General features: G+C 41.1%; 1 protein-coding gene and 1 pseudogene across 6 annotated transcripts in view; one reads left to right on the forward strand and one right to left on the reverse strand.

Annotated features, from left to right (window-relative positions):
- The first annotated feature begins 4,817 nt into the window (after nt 1-4,817).
- Nucleotides 4,818-19,877, forward strand: part of BBOF1 (basal body orientation factor 1) — a 51,735-nt gene continuing 36,675 nt past the window's right edge. For 2 of the 6 annotated variants that reach the window (XM_087856127.1, XM_045807832.2), the window contains exons 1-4: nt 4,826-5,045; nt 8,339-8,567; nt 13,260-13,325; nt 16,336-16,479. In XM_087856127.1, coding sequence (XP_087712253.1) covers nt 4,966-5,045; nt 8,339-8,567; nt 13,260-13,325; nt 16,336-16,479 — 519 coding nt within the window. In that variant the 5' untranslated portion in view covers nt 4,826-4,965. The other 4 variants (XM_087856125.1, XM_045807831.2, XM_045807833.2 and 1 more) reach the window with 4 other exon arrangements.
- LOC123798999 (protein SGT1 homolog) lies at nt 13,737-15,450 on the reverse strand (annotated as a pseudogene).

Here is a 19,877-nt window from a genome sequence, read left to right on the forward strand (position 1 = left end):
TTAAATCATAAACCGAAGTCTCTTTGACTAATTAGACTTCTTTATATGGTATGTTAGTTCTGGTAAAAGGTCATCACTCCATATTCTGATTATTCAAGTGTTCTGTGTCACAGAAATAACTGAATTTCCTTGCCAACTGCACCATAATGAACTCTCATCAGATCATTAACAATGTCCATTTCTGAATTTTTGTCATTTCTAATTTTTCTCATTCTCTTGCAAAATGAGTTTTGTCTTCAAGGAGATTCATATAAAGGACTTTTTTTTTTTGACAAATACAGGTATTCAATATCTTTACAATCATAAAACTGAAATGGATTAAGAATTTCCAAAGCTAACTGAAAGGCTGCATTCAAACTAAACAAGAATTAGTAACATGGGACAAAATGAACTGAAAAGGATGATTATAGTTTTGTGACTCTTGTTTGAAACCTTGCTGATTCTCTAATGTTTACTATTCCAGATTAAGGAAACTTTTTCTTAAGATATGTATGACTTATAGAAATATGATAAAGTATTCATTTGTGAACAAATTGAAGCATTTAACTTTTCTACCAGAACCCCCTGAAATTCAAAAGATCTCAGTAAGTATTCTTTCTTCCATGGCAATCATAGTCATTTGCATAAGTTCAGTAAGAATCTATTCTCCTTGTAACAGAACACCACTGGAAACACTGGTTATTTTACCAAGGCTTTGATTAGAATGTCATATTTGATAGAGACACGCATAGATTCAGATATGACCAAAGAGCTTTCAGGAATTGAGACTGACTATGAAACATGGAGTCATCAAGCCCCTTAAGAAATGCTGGCCTGATACCTTGCTTACAGAGTTCCCAGAAGTCTTACCAGATGAGAAAACAATGTCAATTCCTGGCAGGTGCAGGGACCTCAGGATACTTTGGGGACCTCATGAGGAGAAATTCACCCAAATACCCTACAGGTATTACAGGCACGTCTGATGGCAAGAACTTGGCTTGGCTTCTGGCCTAGAGGGTACTAAAAGTTCAATCTAGATTCCTTATGAAAAGTTCCAGCAGCAGATTTTAAAAGATCTACATGGCCAATCGCTAGTCTTGCTGAGCTTATAAAAATAGACCAAATTTGTTAAAATTGAACTTGTTTTACAAACAAATTAGCCATAATTTATCCATCTCTGGAAATAATGGTGATTTTAGAGAGAAAAAGTATGTTTCAATAACACACCTTTGCGGATGTTAAATTCTAGTTCTGATTGCCTTTGAATGTTTGTTGTTTGCCTAAGCTAGACAACTTGAGGTAACTTCAGAGAAATTGCCACAATAGATCATGTATAGACAATCTTCATGCTGGTTATTCTGTGGGAATAATAACAGGACCCCATGGGCATATGATTATTTGAACAGCTGGAAAATGGGATTGATTCGCAACAACTGTGTAACTCAACTATCACCTTGACCAATTCTGTGTGGCTGGGATGACAAAATCACTCCTTAAAAGCAGAGCACACCCCACCTTATGGGGTTAACTAGGGACTTGTGGAGATAAGGGATGACCCCACCTTTCCTATGATTGGATTAGGTGATGCACTTATCTCTCCTGAGACAAGTCTTCTCCCACTTGCCAGTGATTCCTCATAATTAGTATACGATTAAGGCTAGACCTCAAAGAGGGCTTCTTGATGGTTTTATTCCCCAGGAATTACCTCTATTGATATAAAATTGCAAATAGAGGCTTTAGCTGAGCATACAACAGCCACCTTGAACCAGACCCAACCTGTAGTCACCCACAAATTCAAAAGGTGGCCTTCCAAAACCAAATGGCCCTTGATATCCTGATTGCAGCTCAAGGAGGCCCAGAATTAGATGGCTAGCTCTTAACGGGACCCACAGGCATGAGGCTCTACCTCATGTCCATAGCTTCCCCCCCAGCTGGATAGACCACAGTACCTTGGGTTTTGCCTGGATGCATGGACACATTATTAAAACCATTACCAACCCAGTCAGCCTCCCAAATTTTAAACAACGGTGACTACATTCTGCGTTTCATTGGTATGACAACCTAGCCTCCATATCTGTTCCCTCTTTGGAACTGGAGAATGTTGTTTGGCACATGGAAACTCTTAGTAAATATACAAATCCCTAAATGACACTCAAAATGACATTTCTCTATTAAATACTTAAGTTATACAAATGCACAAAGCAGTTTTACAAAACAGAATGGCATTAGATGTTTTGGCTGCTGCACAAGGTGAAATTTGTTCTATTGTAAAAACAGAATGCCGTGTATACATTCCAGATTATCACAAAAATATTTCTGGGTTTCTAACTGATATGAATTCTCAAATTGGCGCTTTAAACGATCCCTCTTTCCTTTACTGACTGGTTAAACTCCTGGAATGGAGAAGGATTTTGTCAACTGTCAAAGGACTCTCACTTGGGCTTCTTTTTTTGTTATTCTAATCACATTTTGCTGTTTCCTCCCATGTCTCTCCACCTGGTACCGAGACTCCATCATGCCATAACTTCAAACCAACAGATGATCCTTTCTGTCATCAGAAAGAGACCCATACAATCCACCTCCCTTGGATTCAGCTGCCTCTGCCTTTTGTAACTTCCATATATGTGTAAGTCCCCAACTGACCCATGTTGACCCATAGGTAGGGACATCCCTACCCCTCTATTCAGCTGGAAGAAGTCATAGAAGATGAGACCTGCCACCCTCAGCAACCTTAAAGATTTAAGGATCAAAATTTTTCAGGGGGGAATGATGTGGGAAACAAAAGTGAAAGTTAAAAATTTATATTTCCCTACTACTTACAGCCCATTGACAAGTCCTTGAAACAGGCAGAGTGACATTCCTCTAGGCACACAACTGACTCCATGTTAGTACTTTGCTAAGGGCAAAAGGCAATCTTAGCCCAACCCCTGGGGGGTTCCTGTGAGTCTACTTGAATATATAAAAATTCCTTTGGAAACTTCCTTTATCTCTACTCCCCCACCAAGATACATGTTGGCAATCATCCCCTAAGGATATGGCCCACTGATACACATCTCAAAGGTCTCATGACTAAAGGTTTACCAGACAGTAATAAATGACCTTTTCCTAACAATAGCTAGCCCCCTCAAGCTCCTGGAAACATTGCTTCCAAAATTCCTTAGAGACTTAAGCTATCCCTACCCCTCTCCCAACTTGAAAGTATATAATTGGCCATTCCTCACAACCTCAGTGCAGCTTTTTCTGGCCACAGGTCTTGTCTCCGTGCTTTAATAAAACCACCTTTTTGCACCGAAGATGTCTCAAGAATTCTTTCTTGGCCATCAGCTCCGAACCCCAACATTTCCCTACATCAGAATGAATAATAAAAGGGACTTAGGGAATAAGTTACTGCATAGAAAATACAATGATACTGTAATAACATTTTACATTGATATATAGTAGCTACGCGTGTGGTGAGCATAGCAGAACCTACAGCGGTGAATCATTACGTTGTACACCTGAAACGAATATAACACTGTGCATCAACTACACTTGAAAAAAGCGGGGGATAAGCTAAGATCATACTAACACACGCTGTGTCTAAAAAGACTTTCAGCGCTCGTTAACAAATCAGCATGTTCCCTCTATCTGCAGAATTCAAAAACAGAAGCTACACAACTGGAGGGGAAAAAAAAAAGGAAGGGGACATCGGGACAAAGACCTCGAGAAATGGAGAGGGAAGATGTACAAAGAAGTTTTTAAAGAAACCTTAAATTCAATTTGAAATGTAGGATAACGCATAGCAGAGCTTCAGTCCCAAGTTTCCTAAGCATTGTCCTGGCACCCCGAATTCCCGATGGTCCTCAATGACTCATTAACTCTCACAGCATGAAGGCATAATCACAGACCTCCTCCTCTGAAAAAGAACAATACTTTTGAGTACGCCTTTTCACAGATGTGCTCAGGAAAAAAAAAAACAAAACAAAAAACCAACCAAACACCAAAAGGCCGAAGTTCCAACTGTATGCAACTTGCAGAAAAGGGGGCTGCAGACGAGTCAGGTATCAGCAAATGGGAATCTGGGGCCGTTCTGGGCGGGCAGCGTCGGACACACGGGACAGGAGGAGCCGAGGGCCTGAGCCCAGAGCTCTTCTCGTGGCCCCGCCGCCTTTCCCACCCCAGGTGACAACACTTTTCTCCTCGTCTGAGCCTCTCCGACCCCAGCTGACAGCACTTTCCTCGGACGCCGGCACGCGCTGCCCGGAGGAGGCTGCCAGCCTCACTCCCAACCACCGCCCTCGGAAAAGTCCTCCACGGCCTCCCCAAAAAAGGTTTGGCGTGGCAAGTCCGCTGAATGCGCCATCCCTTACAGAATTAGCCAGAGTTAGGAGCTAGGAGAGAGAGAAGGAAACCAAAAGAGTCAGGGCAGCTTCGGGAGAGGACGAGGCGGAGCAGGGCGGCCTCGGCCACGCTGGCTGCCGCGTGAGGCAAGGGGTGGCCCCCCCGGCAACGGGGGAAACGCTGCAAAGCCGGAGCGGGGTGGCGCTCAGACGCCCGCGGCGGGGCGGACGGACCCCCAGGGAAGCAAGCCTCCTGAGGCTAGGGTGCACCGACTGTCGCGCCGCCGGAAACGCCCGGCCTGCCGGACGCTGCCGCCCCTGGCGGGCCTGTTTCGAACCCCCGCCCGCCAGCCTGCCCAGCCGCGTCCCCGCTGCCCGCACACTCACCGCGCGCGCGCGCCTCCCCGGCGCGGCCGCCCGCCGCCCTCAGCCCTGCGCCCTGGGCGCGATCTCCGCCCCGCCCCCGTGCCAGGCCCGGGGACCGGGCCCCTTGCAGCGGCGGCGGCGTCGGGGCTACGTCACGGGCGCGTGCGCTCTCCGCGCGCGCCCGGGCAACGGCCGGGACAGAACGTTATCCGCTGGGCGTGCTGGTTTCCTTAGAAACGGAGCCGGGCCCGGGCGGCGGTGGAGAAACGTCGACTACAGTGGGGCCCCTGGTGAAGCCAGGATGCCTTCTAAGGGAAAGGACAAAAAGAAAGGCAAGAGTAAAGGCAAAGGCAAAGACAAAGGCAAAGACAAAGACAAGAAGTAAGGAGAAACCACTCTGGGGTCCCCTCTCTCTGGGCCTACCCTCCGGGGACTCGGGGCTGAGAACCCGCGGGACGCTGGGGCTGGCCTGCTGGCTAGCTGCCCTCCTTTTGCTCTCCTGGCTTCTGAAAAGGACAGCCTCATTGTTCAAAAATTTCCAAAATGCATGCGAAACCGTACTGCTCCGACCTAACCAATGGAGTGTGAGATTTGGGACCCTGAATAGTTTAGACACAGCCCCTGCCTATGTGTAATGCATTAACGATGGAGGCAGGTAAGTTCCCAAAGAATAAGATACAGGACTAAATGAAATAGGGGCTAGTGAAAAAACCACAGAATTGGTAATGAGGAGGAAGAGTTCTGACACTAGGAGTGAAGATCAGAAGGTCAGGATAACATTTCTTGGTATATTGAAGGTCCTCTAGACCAGCGCTGTCCAATACGGCAGTGACCAGCCATGTGTGGCTATTACATTAAAATTTGAAAATCGGATCTTCTGTTGTATTAGCCACATTTCATATGCTCAATAGGCATATGTGGCTACCGGTTACTGTATTGGACAGCCTAGATACTATAGTAACTTTCCATCACCACACAAAAAAAGTTCTGTTGGACAGTGCTGCTCTAGACCGATGGTTCTCAACTGGGGGCGATTTTGGCTCCCAGGGACATTTGGTACTATCTAGAGACATTTTTGTTTCTTATCAGGGGATGTGTACTACTGGCATGTAGTGGGTAGAGACCAAGGATACTGTTAAACATCTGCAATGCACAGGACCCCCCCCCCCCCAAACTCCAAACAATCATTTGGCTCAGGGTGTCAGTAGTGCCAGGGTTGGAAACCCCTGCTCAAGACTATAAGCTTCTCTAGAATAAGCACTAACATTATTCACCATATCTTCAGCATCTGGCAGAGCCTGGATGCTTATTATTTGTTAAATAAATTAAGGTGTCTGTGTCTGCTTCAAGTTGAATCTTCTCTTTTTTCCCTCAGGAAATATGCTCTGGGTTCTTTCCTTTTTTCCCCCTAGCCTGAGAGTTCTCTGTGTTGTAGTTGAGAATATCTTGAACATCTAGACAATCTCTGGGTGATTGAAGAAGTAGTTCCTTGGGCCTTTTGAAGGATTCCTTTTGGTTCAAAGGAAAACCTAAAAGATTTGAACAAATTGGGTAATTGTTTCCCCAAGCTGGTCAGAACCCCTAAAGTAGGGGCGCCTCAGTGGCTCAGTCGTTAAGCGTCTGCCTTCGGCTCAGGTCGTGATCCCAGGGTTCTGGGATCGAGCCCCGCATTGGGCTCCCTGCTCAGGGGGAAGCCTGCTTCTCCCTCTCCCACTCCCCCTGCTTGTGTTCCCTCTCTTGCTGTCTCTCTCTCTGACAAATAAATAAAATCTTAAAAAAAAAAAAACCAAAAACCAAAAGCCCTGAAGTAGGCGTTGCTCTAGCACTAACTGTTTGCAGGCTTGGAGTTGCTGTTAAATTACCACTAATCTGTTGGGTGACTCTAGTAGTTTGTTGGAATCATACATGGTGTCCAGCATCAATCACTATATATAAGACCAGAAGGGAATCCCCCAAACTTGTAGTTCATAAAGTAAACTTGTTTAAGAGAGTAATACATGCTCAGTACAGAAAGTTTAGGACACGTGGAAAGTCAAAGCAGAAAACAAAAATACCTGTAATCCCAACATCCAAAGGTAACCACTACTATCATTTGGGGATATTGTTTTTCTTCTTTATAAAATGATAGCCCAGTGTACATATTTATTTGTAGCTCTCCCCCATGTATTAATATAAGTATTCTTCAGCAGTGTAATTTTTCTTCCTTTTTTACATAATTGCATAGTTTAGCACTTTTTAAAAAATATTTATTTGAGAAGGAGAGAGCATGAGCAGGGTGAGGGGCAGAGGGAGAGAGAGAATCCTTGAGCAGACCCAAATGAGCACGGAGCCCGAGATCATGACCTCAGCCAAAGTGAGATCATGACCTGAGCTGAGGTTAGACGCTTACCCAACTGCCCCAGTCTTGCACTTTTTTAAAGTGCCAAGGGCTTATCACATTCTTGGAACTCACTAGCATATGTTTTCTATTTTTGACTGTGCGTCTACAGTACATTATCAACAATGAGGACCACTAAGGGTAACAGACCTTGTATTCCTTGGATTTTCCATGACTCATAGTTTGAGAAACCTTGCTTTGTTTTTACAGTGGTATTAGTGGTTATTTTATGAGAAATCCTAGCTGCATCAGCTGTTCTGAGCAGCTTAGACCTGATACCTTCAGGGAGTAATTGGATGATTATAGCAAGGCAGCCTATCACTACTGCCTAAATCGTGCTGGAAAGGAAGGTTAAAGCTGTAACAAGCTAGAGGGTTGGAGGTGAGGTTGGCCTTAATTTGAAGAGAACAGAGGGAAAGGGATGGAGAACCAGGAGTTGTTGGGGATGGAGGGTGATAATTTAGAAAGATCCATACATATCTATGTGTGAAAATATTTAGAGTTCAAATACAGATAAAGTCTTACTTATTATCTAAATATTTATGCATTCAGTGCCTACCATATTTAAAGGGCATTGTTTTGTTAATCCTCATACAATAAACCTTAATTTTGAAAAACTCTCTTCTTATCCCTTTAATCTTTGAAGCCATGCTTTATCATTATTATTTTTAAATTTTCTTTTTACCTCTGTATAAATGATTATGGTCAGCCATCCTTGAAGCCTGGTCCATTGTGGCACCAGCTGATAAACCATTTAACTTAACTTGTCCTAGTGACTTGATCTTTTGTCCAGGGTCTAGCCAGAAAATCCCCGCCAAAAACAACCTAAAACAAAACCAAAACTGGGGTTGGAATACATGGAAGATTACAGAACGATGGACTTACAGTTACACTATGAATGTGTTATCATGCAGAAGGGGAACCAAGGTAATGGATTTGCAAGAGTGAGAACCAAGGTCTAAAACTGAGTGAGTAGGAATAGAAATGACAGTTCAAATATGAGAAAAAGAAATAAATGAAAAGATGTGAAAGATTTATGAAATGAATTTGACTTACGCCTTTCCTCTTGTTTTTCCAGTCCTTTGGAGTTATGCTCCAAAGTTCCCCTCTTCCAAGAAGAGTCTCCCACTTAACTCCCTTATTATAAATACGTATTTCTTATTAACTCATTCATTCAACAATATTTGCTTATATGTGCCAAGCATGCCAACCAAAACAAATAGTAATAAAAAGAAAGGTATTATTCTAATATAGTAGAGAAATAGTTATATGCTGTCAATGTCCTCTTTCCATGCAGGAAGATAATAAAAGCTGATGAATCTGCAGTGGACAAAGCCAAGGCCAATGCCTCCCTTTGGGAGGCCAGGCTGGAAGTCACAGAACTCTCTAGGATTGAGTATCGGGATTCTTCCCGGAGACTGGCAAAAAGTAATGAGGACTTAAAGAAACAGCAGTATAAAATGGAGAAAGACACAATGTCTGTATTAAGTTACCTGAAGAAGCAGGATCAGGAGAAAGATAATATGGTAGGTAGGTAGAAACCTCCCGAGCCTCAATAACTGTCATACTTGAAGCAGGATGTTATTTCTGAATGGCTTTACTGTTAGAATTGGCTCTTTTGTTTTCAGCCCTTGTCCCATTGTTTTCTTGTCTGAAACAATGATTGATGGTCATAAGGGAACATTATGATCCGTTTTATTTTAAGAAGAGCATGGTATATGAACTATATATTTTTTTAAAGATTTATTTATTTGAGAGAGAGAGAGAGAAGGAGTACTCACACAGGCAGTGGGGAAGGGCAGATTGCGAAGGAGAGAGAATCTCAAGCAGACTCCCCGCTGAGTGCAGAGCCCAGACACAGGGCTCCATCTCACAACCCCAAGATCATGACCTGAGCTGAAATCAAGAGTCCTGACACTCCACCCAGGTGCTCCTGACCTGTTTTTTGATATTGATAAATACTTTTAATGATTTATAAAGCAATTACTGATAATCCATGATCACATGATCGTGAACCCAGCAAGTTGAATCTCCTTTTTTTGGCTAGTTGAGTCTTGAATTTATCTTTCTGTACCCTTTATTTAAGTGTGGAGAGTGAAACTATTATTTTAGATCTAGAAGAAAAAGGGAAGGGAACTAATATTTTGGAGACCATATTTTGTACCAAGCACTATGCTAGATACTTTATACCTCTCTTATCTCATTAAGGACTTTTAATAACCCCATGTAGTTACAGTATTGTCATTCCCATTTTATAGATAATTGACTTCCAGAAAGGACAGATATCAATTTATAGCTGTGTGACCCAAAGTCACACAGCTAGTGGGTGTTAAAGTGGAATTTAGGTACAACTCCAAATTCTTCTCTTTCCCATCTGCCTCTCTGAGCTGCATAAATATTACTTATATATTTGTTTGTTGTCGCTTTTCCTGATTCGAATGAAACCTCACAGAAGTAAAGAATTTTGGGGCTTTTTTTATTGTTGTTCAGTGCTACATTTCCAGCACCTAGCACAGGCATGGCACATAGTAGCCACTGATTAAAATATTTTTGCATGCATGAATGAATGGGTTGTGGAGTGTACTGATCCTTTGAAAGAGTTAATACCAATCAAAACTAAGTTCAAGATGATAACATAAAAATCAGACAACTGAACATTTGTCTTGATTTTGTGAATTTTATTAATTTTTTTGCATTACTGTTATTTTTTTTTTACCTTTTTTCCTAGGCAACTTCCATTTTAAAAAATTACTCTTTCAATAGTAGGCATTATTAAAATTGTCTTCTATAAAGTATTATTCTAAAGTAAGCTTTTAGGTCAACTAATTTTCCAAGTTCATCACATAGAAGCTTTGTGGCCCGCATTAGCTGATTGTGTTGACTTATCAGTGTCACTTGTATTTCCTGATTTTCATCTGCCTTTGGGTATCAGAGGTCAGCATCTGGCTATAGCAAATAACATAATTTTCTCACAATCGCAGATGCCTATTAAAAACAAAGACTATATTGGAAGGAAGAAGTAAAGTAGATTCAATATATCCTGTTTAACTAGCTTTCCTATAGTTTTGTCACTTATTCTGCTATATCCTAGAAATGTATCATTAAGCTCTATCTGAACTGTTTATAGTCTTATTTCATGTTAATTATAGAAATATTAGAAATGGAATATGTTTTGAAAACATATCTTGAACAAAATTAGATTTTCCTTAAGAGTGTATTTTTGTATTTAAGGCTTTGTTCAATCACAAAATCTCATATTTCACACCTGTCCTATATATTTCACACCTGTCCTATATGACTTAGAACTGTCACAATTTATATCTTAGAATTTTTAGGTTTTCCTTAAACTAGTCTAATTTTAACAATATTTCACTTATGTATGTTCTGATCCTATAACCATGTCAAAGAGTTGTTAGTTTAAAAAGCTACTCAGGTTTCCTACTAAAACATACTAGCATCCTCGGACAAATGATTGATTCCAAGACCAGATCAGGGAAAGTAAAAGATAAGCCTGGAATATCTGTGCAAGAAATTAAGTAAGAGGGGTGCCTGGATGGCTCAGCCGTTAAGCGTCTGCCTTTGGCTCAGGTCATGATCCCAGGGTCCTGGGATCGAGCCCTGCATCAGGCTCCCTGCTTGGCAGGAAGCCTGCTTCTCCCTCTCCCACTCCCCTTGCTTGTGTTCCCTCTCTTGCTGTCTCTCTCTGTCAAATAAATAAATAAAATCTTTAAAAAAAAAAAAAAAGGAAGAAAATAAGTAAGAGGGGTACCTGGGTGGCTCAGTGAGTTAAGTGTCTGCCTTTGGGTCAGGTCATGATCCCAGGGTCCTCGGATTGAGCCCCACATGGGGGGGGGGGCGTCCCTGCTCAGCAAGGAGCCTGCTTCTCCCTCTCCCTCTGCCTGCCACACCCCCCACTTGTGTTCTCTCCCCCTTTCTCTGTCAAATAAATAAAATCATTAAAAAAAAGTTAGAAAATTAAAAGTCAGGGTAACTGGCTGGCTTGACTCTTGATCTCAGGGTTGTGAGTTTGATCCCCCATGTTGGGTGTAGAGATTACTTAAAAATAAAATCTTTAAATATTTTATTTATTTATTTGTCAGAGAGAGAGGGAGAGAGAGAGAGCACAAGCAGTGAGAGCGGCAGGCAGAGGGAGAAGCAGACTCTCTCCGCTGAGCAAGGAGCCCAGTGTAGGGCTCAATCCCAGGACCCTGGGATCATGACCTGAGCCAAAGGCAGGCGCTTAACCAACTGAGCCACCCAGGTTTCCCCCCCAAAAAAAATAAAAAAAATCTAAAAAAAAGGGGGGGTGCACAGGTACTACTAGCTTGAAGGGGCTCCCACTGGCCAAATCTGAAACAATCAAAATAAATGATGACAGTAAAACATTATAATCCATTGAATAAAATAAGTCCATGAGTGCATATTGCTAATAAAACATACATTAATAAATAAGGGAGAAGGAAGAGCCTTTCCTTACAGTAGAATTTAGTAAATTATTAAATTTTCAAAGACTGGGGGAGTTAGATACTGGCACAAAAACAGACACATGGATTAATGGAACAGAATAGAGAACCCAGAAATGGACCCTCAACTCTATGGTCAACTAACTAGTCTTCAACAAAGCAGGAAAGAATATCCAATGGAAAAAAGACAGTCTCTTCAACAAATGGTGTTGGAAAAATTGGACAGCCATATGCAGAAGAATGAAACTGGACCATTTCCTTAAACCATACACAAAAATAGACTCAAAATGGATGAAAGACCTAAATGTGAGACAGGAATCCATCAAAATCCTAGAGGAGAACACAGGCAGCAACCTCTTCAACGTTGGCCACAGCAACTTCTTGCTAGACATGTCTCCAAAGGGAAGGGAAGCAAAGGCAAAAATGAACTATTGGGACTTAATCAAGATAAAAAGTTTTTGCACAGCAAAGGAAACAGTCGACAAAACCAAAAGACAACCAACATAATGGGAGAAGGTATTTGCAAATGGCATATCAGATAAAGGGCTAGTATCCAAAATCTATAAAGAACTTATGAAACTCAACACCCGAAGAACAAATAATCCAATCAAGAAATGGGCAGAAGACATGAACAGATATTTCTGCAAAGAAAACACCCAAATGGCCAACAGACACATGAAAAAGTGCTCCACATCACTCGCCGTCAGGGAAATACAAATCAAAGCCACAATGAGATACCACCTAACACTAGTCAGGATGGCTAAAATTAACAAGTCAGGAAACGACAGATGTTGGCAAGGATGCGGAGAAAGGGCAACCCTCCCACACTGTTGGTAAGAATGCAAGCTGGTGTAGCCGCTCTGGAAAACAGTATGGAGGTTCCTCAAAAAGTTGAAAATAGAGCTACCCTGCAACCCAGCAATTGCACTGTTGGGTGTTTAGCCCAAAGATACAAATGTAGTAATCCAAAGGGGCACCTGCACCCCAATGTTTATAGCAGCAATGTCCACAATAGCCAAACTATGGAAAGAGCTCAGATGTCCCATCGACATGAATGGATAAAGAATGGATGAATGGATAAAGAAGATGTGGTATGTGTATGTGTGTGTGTGTGTATACATATATATATATATATATACATATGTGTGTGTATATATATATACATATATATATACACACACATACATATATATGTATATATATAACGTGGATGGAACTAGAGGGTATTATGTTAAGTGAAATAAGTCAATCAGAGAAAGACAATTATATGATCTCACAGATATGTGGAATTTAAGAAACAAGGCAGAGGATCATAGGGGAAGGGAGGAAAAATGAAACAAGATGAACCCAGAGAGGGAGACAAACCATAGGGACTCTTAATCTCAGGAAACAAACTGAGGGTTGCTGGAGGAGAGGGGGGTGGGGGGATGGGGTAACTGGGTGAAAGACTTTGGAAAGGGCATGTGTTGAAATGAGCTGTATACTTAAAAAGTGGTTCAGATGGTAAATATAATGTGTTTTTTACCACAAAAAAAAAAAAAATAGTTACCCAGGAACTCTGATGATAGCCAGGTTTTAGAACTAGCAATAGCAGGTTAAGGGCATAGAATATGTCCCCTTTTCTCTTCTTTCCACCTTACTCTACCTCTCCAACTCTATAGGTTTCAATATCATGCAAAAACTAGGCTACTTAATAAAGGTAAGATACCGAGCAATTTCTTTACCTTCCTGACTCTGTTTTTCCAACTTCTACAGATTGAACAACTGAAACAACAATTGAATGAAACAAAGGAAAAAGCCCAAGAGGAGAAGGAAATGTTGGTGAGTATCTAGGTATACTAATACTTTTACTTGCTGGGTGGTCAGGTTTTTAAGTTCAGATATTTAAGACACAGTAAGAGTAAGTGAGTATGTCCTCTGAGTAGCTCAGCGACCTTAAAGCTCACACACTGGATTGTACAGCAGCTCAAAAATAACGTAAAATTATGTTTTTGTAGAAAATGGTCTGGTAGTAGTGGTGCTACTGAGTTTGTCATTCTTTCTATGGCCTTTCAGTGGACAGAGGCAGGAAATATATATTTTTAAAAGATTATGTAATGAGCCCATACCAATATTTTAAATTCAGATGCAGGAGTACAGGGTTTATTACTTGATCTGAGTCTCCTTTCTCCCTCACCAAAGGTCCCGTTTTTGGGGGGTTTTTTGCAATATAGTGATAGCAAATTAATTTATTTAGTACTTTTTCTATTCCATATCATCAGGAGGATGGATTTCAACTTTCCTTTTACCTACATCAGACCAGTTGGTATTCAAAACTGTACCACCAGACTCTGTAAATGATTTGATCATGGCACGTTTCATATCATCAGAACCATCTGAATAGATCTGCTGAAATAATTTATTTAAAGCTGCATCTCCCTCCAACTTCTCATTTTTTCTTCTTTGATCTCACTGACCAATTTATCCCAATTTCTTGCATAATGAGATGATGATGGATATAAATTCCTTATGTCTGCTGTGAACTGTTTTGGTTTAGGCACATCTCCTTGCCCCTTTACCTTTTCCCGTCTTACAGCCTCTGTCTTGATTTCATTTTAATTTCAATTTTTGTTGAAAGTACTCTAAATGTGCTCTGTTCTGGTATTATAGGATGAAGAAGTCTCAGTTTGAAATTGTAATCCTCTCCAGAGGGAAGTTTCACCAAAGCAGACAACTCTTTTTCTGAAAATTCCACATTTCCATTATTCTTCTGAACATTCTTGATTTGAACATTCTTTTTTTTTTTTAAAAGATTTTATTTATTTATTCGACAGAGATAGAGACAGCCAGCGAGAGAGGGAACACAAGCAGGGGGAGTGGGAGAGGAAGAAGCAGGCTCATAGTGGAGAGCCCGATGTGGGGCTCGATCCCATAACGCCGGGATCACGCCCTGAGCCGAAGGCAGACACTCAACCGCTGTGCCACCCAGGCGCCCCTGATTTGAACATTCTTGATCACAAGTTTAATGATTACTTGAGATTCTGTTTGATACAAGTCATACTTGATTTTTGACTGATGAGTCCTCTGGGATGCAGACACCTCGGTTTGTGATCCAGTCTGAGCTTCTTTTTTTTTTTTTTTTTTTAAAGATTTTTTATTTATTTATTCGACAGAGATAGAGACAGCCAGCGAGAGAGGGAACACAAGCAGGGGGAGTGGGAGAGGAAGAAGCAGGCTCATAGCGGAGGAGCCTGATGTGGGGCTCGATCCCATAACGCCGGGATCACGCCCTGAGCCGAAGGCAGACGCTTAACCGCTGTGCCACCCAGGCGCCCCCCAGTCTGAGCTTCTTGACATGTTTTAGTCCAGACGGTGAAAGCAGGATCTACACTATCTAATTCCTGTCCTCCTAGAAAAGTTCCTAGAACCGCAGCATAGTGTTTTTCATGGTATTCACATATCCCTTTCCTCAGCATAGCAGGGAAATTATTTGGATTAAGTTCAAGAGATTTCTTTGCATCAGCAACAGCGTCACAGTAATTCCCAAGAAGAACATGACAATAAGTTCTGTAACAATAATAATCTGGTTTCTGTTCCAAAATCTTAGTCAGCTTCTCTAATGCTGCCTGGGGGTTCTCATCGATCAGAAGGTCTGAGAAGCTCCGGAAAAACCTCTGGGCTGTTGCAGGTCCTGCTGCAGCTGCTGCCATCCCTAATAATCAATGTTGCTGTTAGAGCTGCTACCCCCAAGGTTATGAGCTACCCTGCCCCCCAAAGGGGGAAACTTCTCCAAAAATACTCTTCTTAATGATATTGGCATAATTGAGTAGTTGCTTCAAACCTCAATACATCAACAGTCACCAAATACTAATACCGATATTACCACTAACCTAGATTAGTGGAAACGGTTTTAAGATTTTAGGGGGTGCTTTTCCCCCTTGGGATATATCCCAATAGGGATCTGTGATCAAATTACATTACCATTTGAAATAATTCCTGTGAGGTTATGCCACCAACTCAAGAACACATTTTGGTTTTGATTTTTAGAATTTGCTTTTAAAAAAACTAAATAGTGCATCTAAAATTATGTAATTATATAATTATGTAAAATATTTATGTGGCTCCAAAGTTAAGTCTGTCAAATATGTTGTATTCTGAGAAATCTAACTCCTATCCATGTCTTCACAATATGCCAGAGTACATTTGTCAAAATTGATTTTTGTCAACATGATAGGTGAGAAAGTGTATTCCAGTGTATTTTAATTTGCATTACCCTTATTATGAGCTAGGTTGAGCATTTTTTCATGTTGGAGGGTCATTTGCATTTCTTTTTGATATTTCATTCATTTAAAAAATTGTGTCATTGGCCCTTTCTTCCTCCACGTCCTCCCTTCTTTTTTTCTCTTCTCTTCTTTTCTTCCTTTTCTACTCTTCCTCCTCATCCTCAGCCTTCTCTTCCTCCCTCTTCCCTTCCTTCCTCTTTTTTCCCAACTTCTCCTTCTTTCTTGATTTATTAACAATATTGGCCCTTCCTTTATTTCTTAGCTCACAAACTTTAATTTAGGGTTAGGGATTTTTTTTTCTCTCTTACAAATTAAAGATTTGTTTAGTCTTCTCATACCTCTTTTTAATAATTATCTGCATTTTCTTTATAAGATCAGCTCATTTTAGAATTTTTTTTCCCTATTCAAGGCACTTGGTATCTTCTAACAAAAAGTAAAACTTTATGCAAAAATAAAAAGGGAACAGTTCTTCAAAGAAGATAGACAAATGGCCTAAAGCTTCAAAGGGAACACAACTCTGTGGGGCTTCTGTTCTTTTCCTAACTCATTTACCTGCTTTTTGCATACAGGAACAGAAGTATACTGTGCAAATAAATGAGCTGGAGGGACAGTTCCATCAAAAAGCCAGAGAAATTGGCATGATGCAGACAGAGCTGAAAACAATAAAACAATTCCAGAAGAGAAAAATCCAAGTGGAGAAAGAATTAGATGATGTAAGTTTCTTTATTTCTTTAAATAAAGGTGATTAGAATTAACTACAAGCATACGTTGGAAATACTGCACGTTCAGTTCCAGTGCCAAAATAAAGTGAATATCACGGTACTGTACTTACGTGTGCAAAAGCTTTCATAGACATTTACTCCTGTGAGATGGTAAAGGACTGCCTTTGACATTTTAGAGATTATTTGAGAGAAAGTGGAAGACAAAATGAGTGTAGCACTGGGTGAAAGTCTTATTTCTAAGACTTTTCTAAGCATTGATTTTTTTTGTGACTTCACCAAATCTTAGCCAACACACCCTTCCACACTTATCAGCAATTAAACCTTTGGGGTGACTTCAATAAGAAACAAATTACAGGGGTGCCTGGGTGGCTCAGTCAGTTAAGCCTTTGCCTTCGGCTCAAGTCATGATCCCAGGATCTGGGATCAAACCCCAAGGCGGACTCTCTTCTCATTGGGGAGTCTGCTTCTCCTTCTCCCTGCTGCTCATGCTCTCTCTCTCTCTCAAGTAAATAAACAAAATATTGAAAGAAAGAAAGAAAGAAAGGGAAAGAGAAAGAAAAAAAAAGAAAGAAATTACAGTTCTTAGGAAACATTAGGGGCAAAGCGGCAAAGTCCTAAAGGAAAATAGGTTTAGACTGATGAAGGATGATTTTAGAACATTTTAGAAGGCTCTCTGGGTAAGGGTGGGCAGGGCGAGGAAAACTGAGTACTTTTTGAAAGTTTCTCTGACCTCGCTATGCTTTTTCTCTTACTTTCCATGTCCTCAGCTCAGAATATAGTTTTATTGCATTAATACTAATGTAATAAATGGCACATTTATGCTGGGGATAGTAGCTGAAATCAGCTTTGTGCCTTTGGGCAGTCTTGTGACTTGGTTGCCTAATCTGTAAAATGAGATAATAAGGGTTACTCGTGGGCTCATAGGGTTGTTGTAAGGACTGAACGAGTTCATATATTTAAAGTGCTTAAAATAGTGTATGTCATTATAAGTGGAAATTATATTTATAGTGGCATGTAGCTCTTTGTGGAGAAAAGTCCTGATTTGTAGCATTTGCTGATTTCCTTAGTATGAATACTTTTATTATGGCCAATTTCAGGCTACTAACACTAACAACATGCTAGCAAAATTCCTGGTATGAGCCTGCTCCAGTGTGCAGCTGAACATTGCTGCTATTACTAGTAATAGTAGTAGTACTACCGCCTAAGATAACCATATTTCATGTAGTGCAGGGGCTAAAAGTTGGTGCTCTGAAGTCAGACTGCTAGAGTATACTGTTTTTACTACTAGGGTATCTTGTTAAATTTCCTCATCTAACACATGGAGGTGCAAATAATGGTATCAACTTCAAAGGGTCATTGTGAAGACTAAATGAAATAATCTGTTTTAAATGCACAGCACTGTGTGGTAAATATTACCTGTTGCTGATCCTGCTGCTATTATTACTACTGCTAAAATTATAATTATAGCCATTAATATTATTTAAGGCCCTTCCACCATCCCCTTTAGTGCCTCTCAGTCTTGGGCATGGTGTTCTCCAAGCATGCAATGCCTCTCAAGCCCTCCTTGGGCTGCCCAGAGCCCTGTTTAACAAGAACAAGCTTTGATGGGAAACCAGAGTTCCTGCATTTTATTTCTGTTTATCTTTTAGCTATTCACCAAGTCAAAAGGGTATATGAGAAGTGAACAAGTCAGATAAGATAGTGCAGTGTTTGAAATTATGGACTTCATGTCCTGGTTCTGCAGCTGATAGCTGTATGGCTTTGGAGAGTCCATTTTCTTTCAAGTCTCAGATTCTTCACTTGTAAAATGTGGCTGTAATATCACCTGCCTCCTCTTAGAGAGGTTATGTGGATTAAATAATGTAATGTGTATAAAATACTTAGCACATTCATTCCTACTAATCCCAGGTGAGAGTAGTAGCATAGTAGTTATTGGCGTTTACTTTTTGTTTTAATTATATAGCTTTAAAAATCTTAGTAGAGGGATGCCTGGGTGGCTCAGTCGGTTAAGTGTCTGCCTTCTGCTCAGGTCATGATCCCAGGGTCCCACGCTCCTTGCTCAGCGGGGAGCCTGCTTCTCCCTCTGCCTGTTGCTCCCCCTGCTTTTGTGCTCTCTCTCTCTCTGACAAATAAATAAATAAAATCTTATAAAAATATAAATAAAAATCTTAGTAGAATACTCTTAAAAGCTCTAATTAAAGGGATGAGTTGGCACATTTTAGGCAAGGTAGGAAATGGGAAGACACTTTCTTAGACTGGAGGAATGTGTTTCAACTCAATCTTAATTGCAAAGTTATTCCGAAACCTTCCCGTTAGGCTTTGTTTATGAACTTGATAACTTGTTCCTTTACAACTGCTCTTATAACTGTTGCTTTAAAATTGTTCTTAATTTCTTTTTTTAGAGATTTTTTAAATTTATTTGAGAGAGAGAGAGATGAGTGGGGGGGGGAGTGGAGGGGCAGAGGTAGAGAGAGAGAGAAGCAGACTCCCTGCTTGCTGAGCAGGAAGCCTGACTCGAGCCTCAATCCCAGGACCTGCAAGATCATGACCTGAGCCAAAGGCAAGATACTTAACTGACTGAGGCACCCAGGTGCCCCTAACATTGTTCTTAATTTCTGTACCTCACCATTATACAAGCTCCTTTGAAGTATTTTCAGAGGAACTCTCTCCTCCTATGAGTTTCCAGACCCTTTTTTTTTTTTTTTTAAGATTTTATTTATTTATTTGACAGAGAGAGAGTACAAGCAGGGGGAGCAGCAGTGGGAGAGGGAGAAGCAGGCTCCCTCCTGAGCAGGGAGCTTGATTCGGAACTCAATCCCAGGATCCTGGGATCATGACCTGAGCCAAAGGCAGACATTTAACCGACTGAGCCACCCAGGCACCCCGAGTTTCCAGAACTTTAAAGTCCTTAAAATAGCAGTTGTATAACTGTCTTCTCTAGTTATTTTATATTTATGTTGTTCTTTAATTTTATAAACAGAGGAGAATAAAAGGAGCCAAATCATCTATTTGTGTATGTCCTTGTCACTCCTCACTAGTTTCTAGATTAGTACTTAATAATAAAACTTGCAGGGGGCGCCTGGATGGCACAGTCGTTAAGTGTCTGCCTTTGGCTCAGGGCGTGGTCCCAGCATTCTGGGATCGAGCCCCGCATCGGTCTTCTCTGCTGGGAGCCTACTTCTTCCTCTCCCACTCCCCCTGCTTGTGTTCCCTCTCTCGCTGGCTGTCTCTCTGTCAAATCAATAAATAAAATCTTTAAAAAAATAATAATAATAAAACTTGCAGAGTGCCTGGATGGCTCAGTAGTTAAGCATCTCATTCTTGATCTCTGCCAGGTCTTGATCTCAGGATTGTGAGTTCAAGCGCTTGGGCTCCAGGCTGGACAGGGG

Source organism: Ursus americanus, chromosome 26 (assembly GCF_024610735.1).
Source record: "Ursus americanus isolate L20-20 chromosome 26, mUrsAme1.1.p, whole genome shotgun sequence".
NCBI classification, from domain to species: domain Eukaryota; kingdom Metazoa; phylum Chordata; class Mammalia; order Carnivora; family Ursidae; genus Ursus; species Ursus americanus.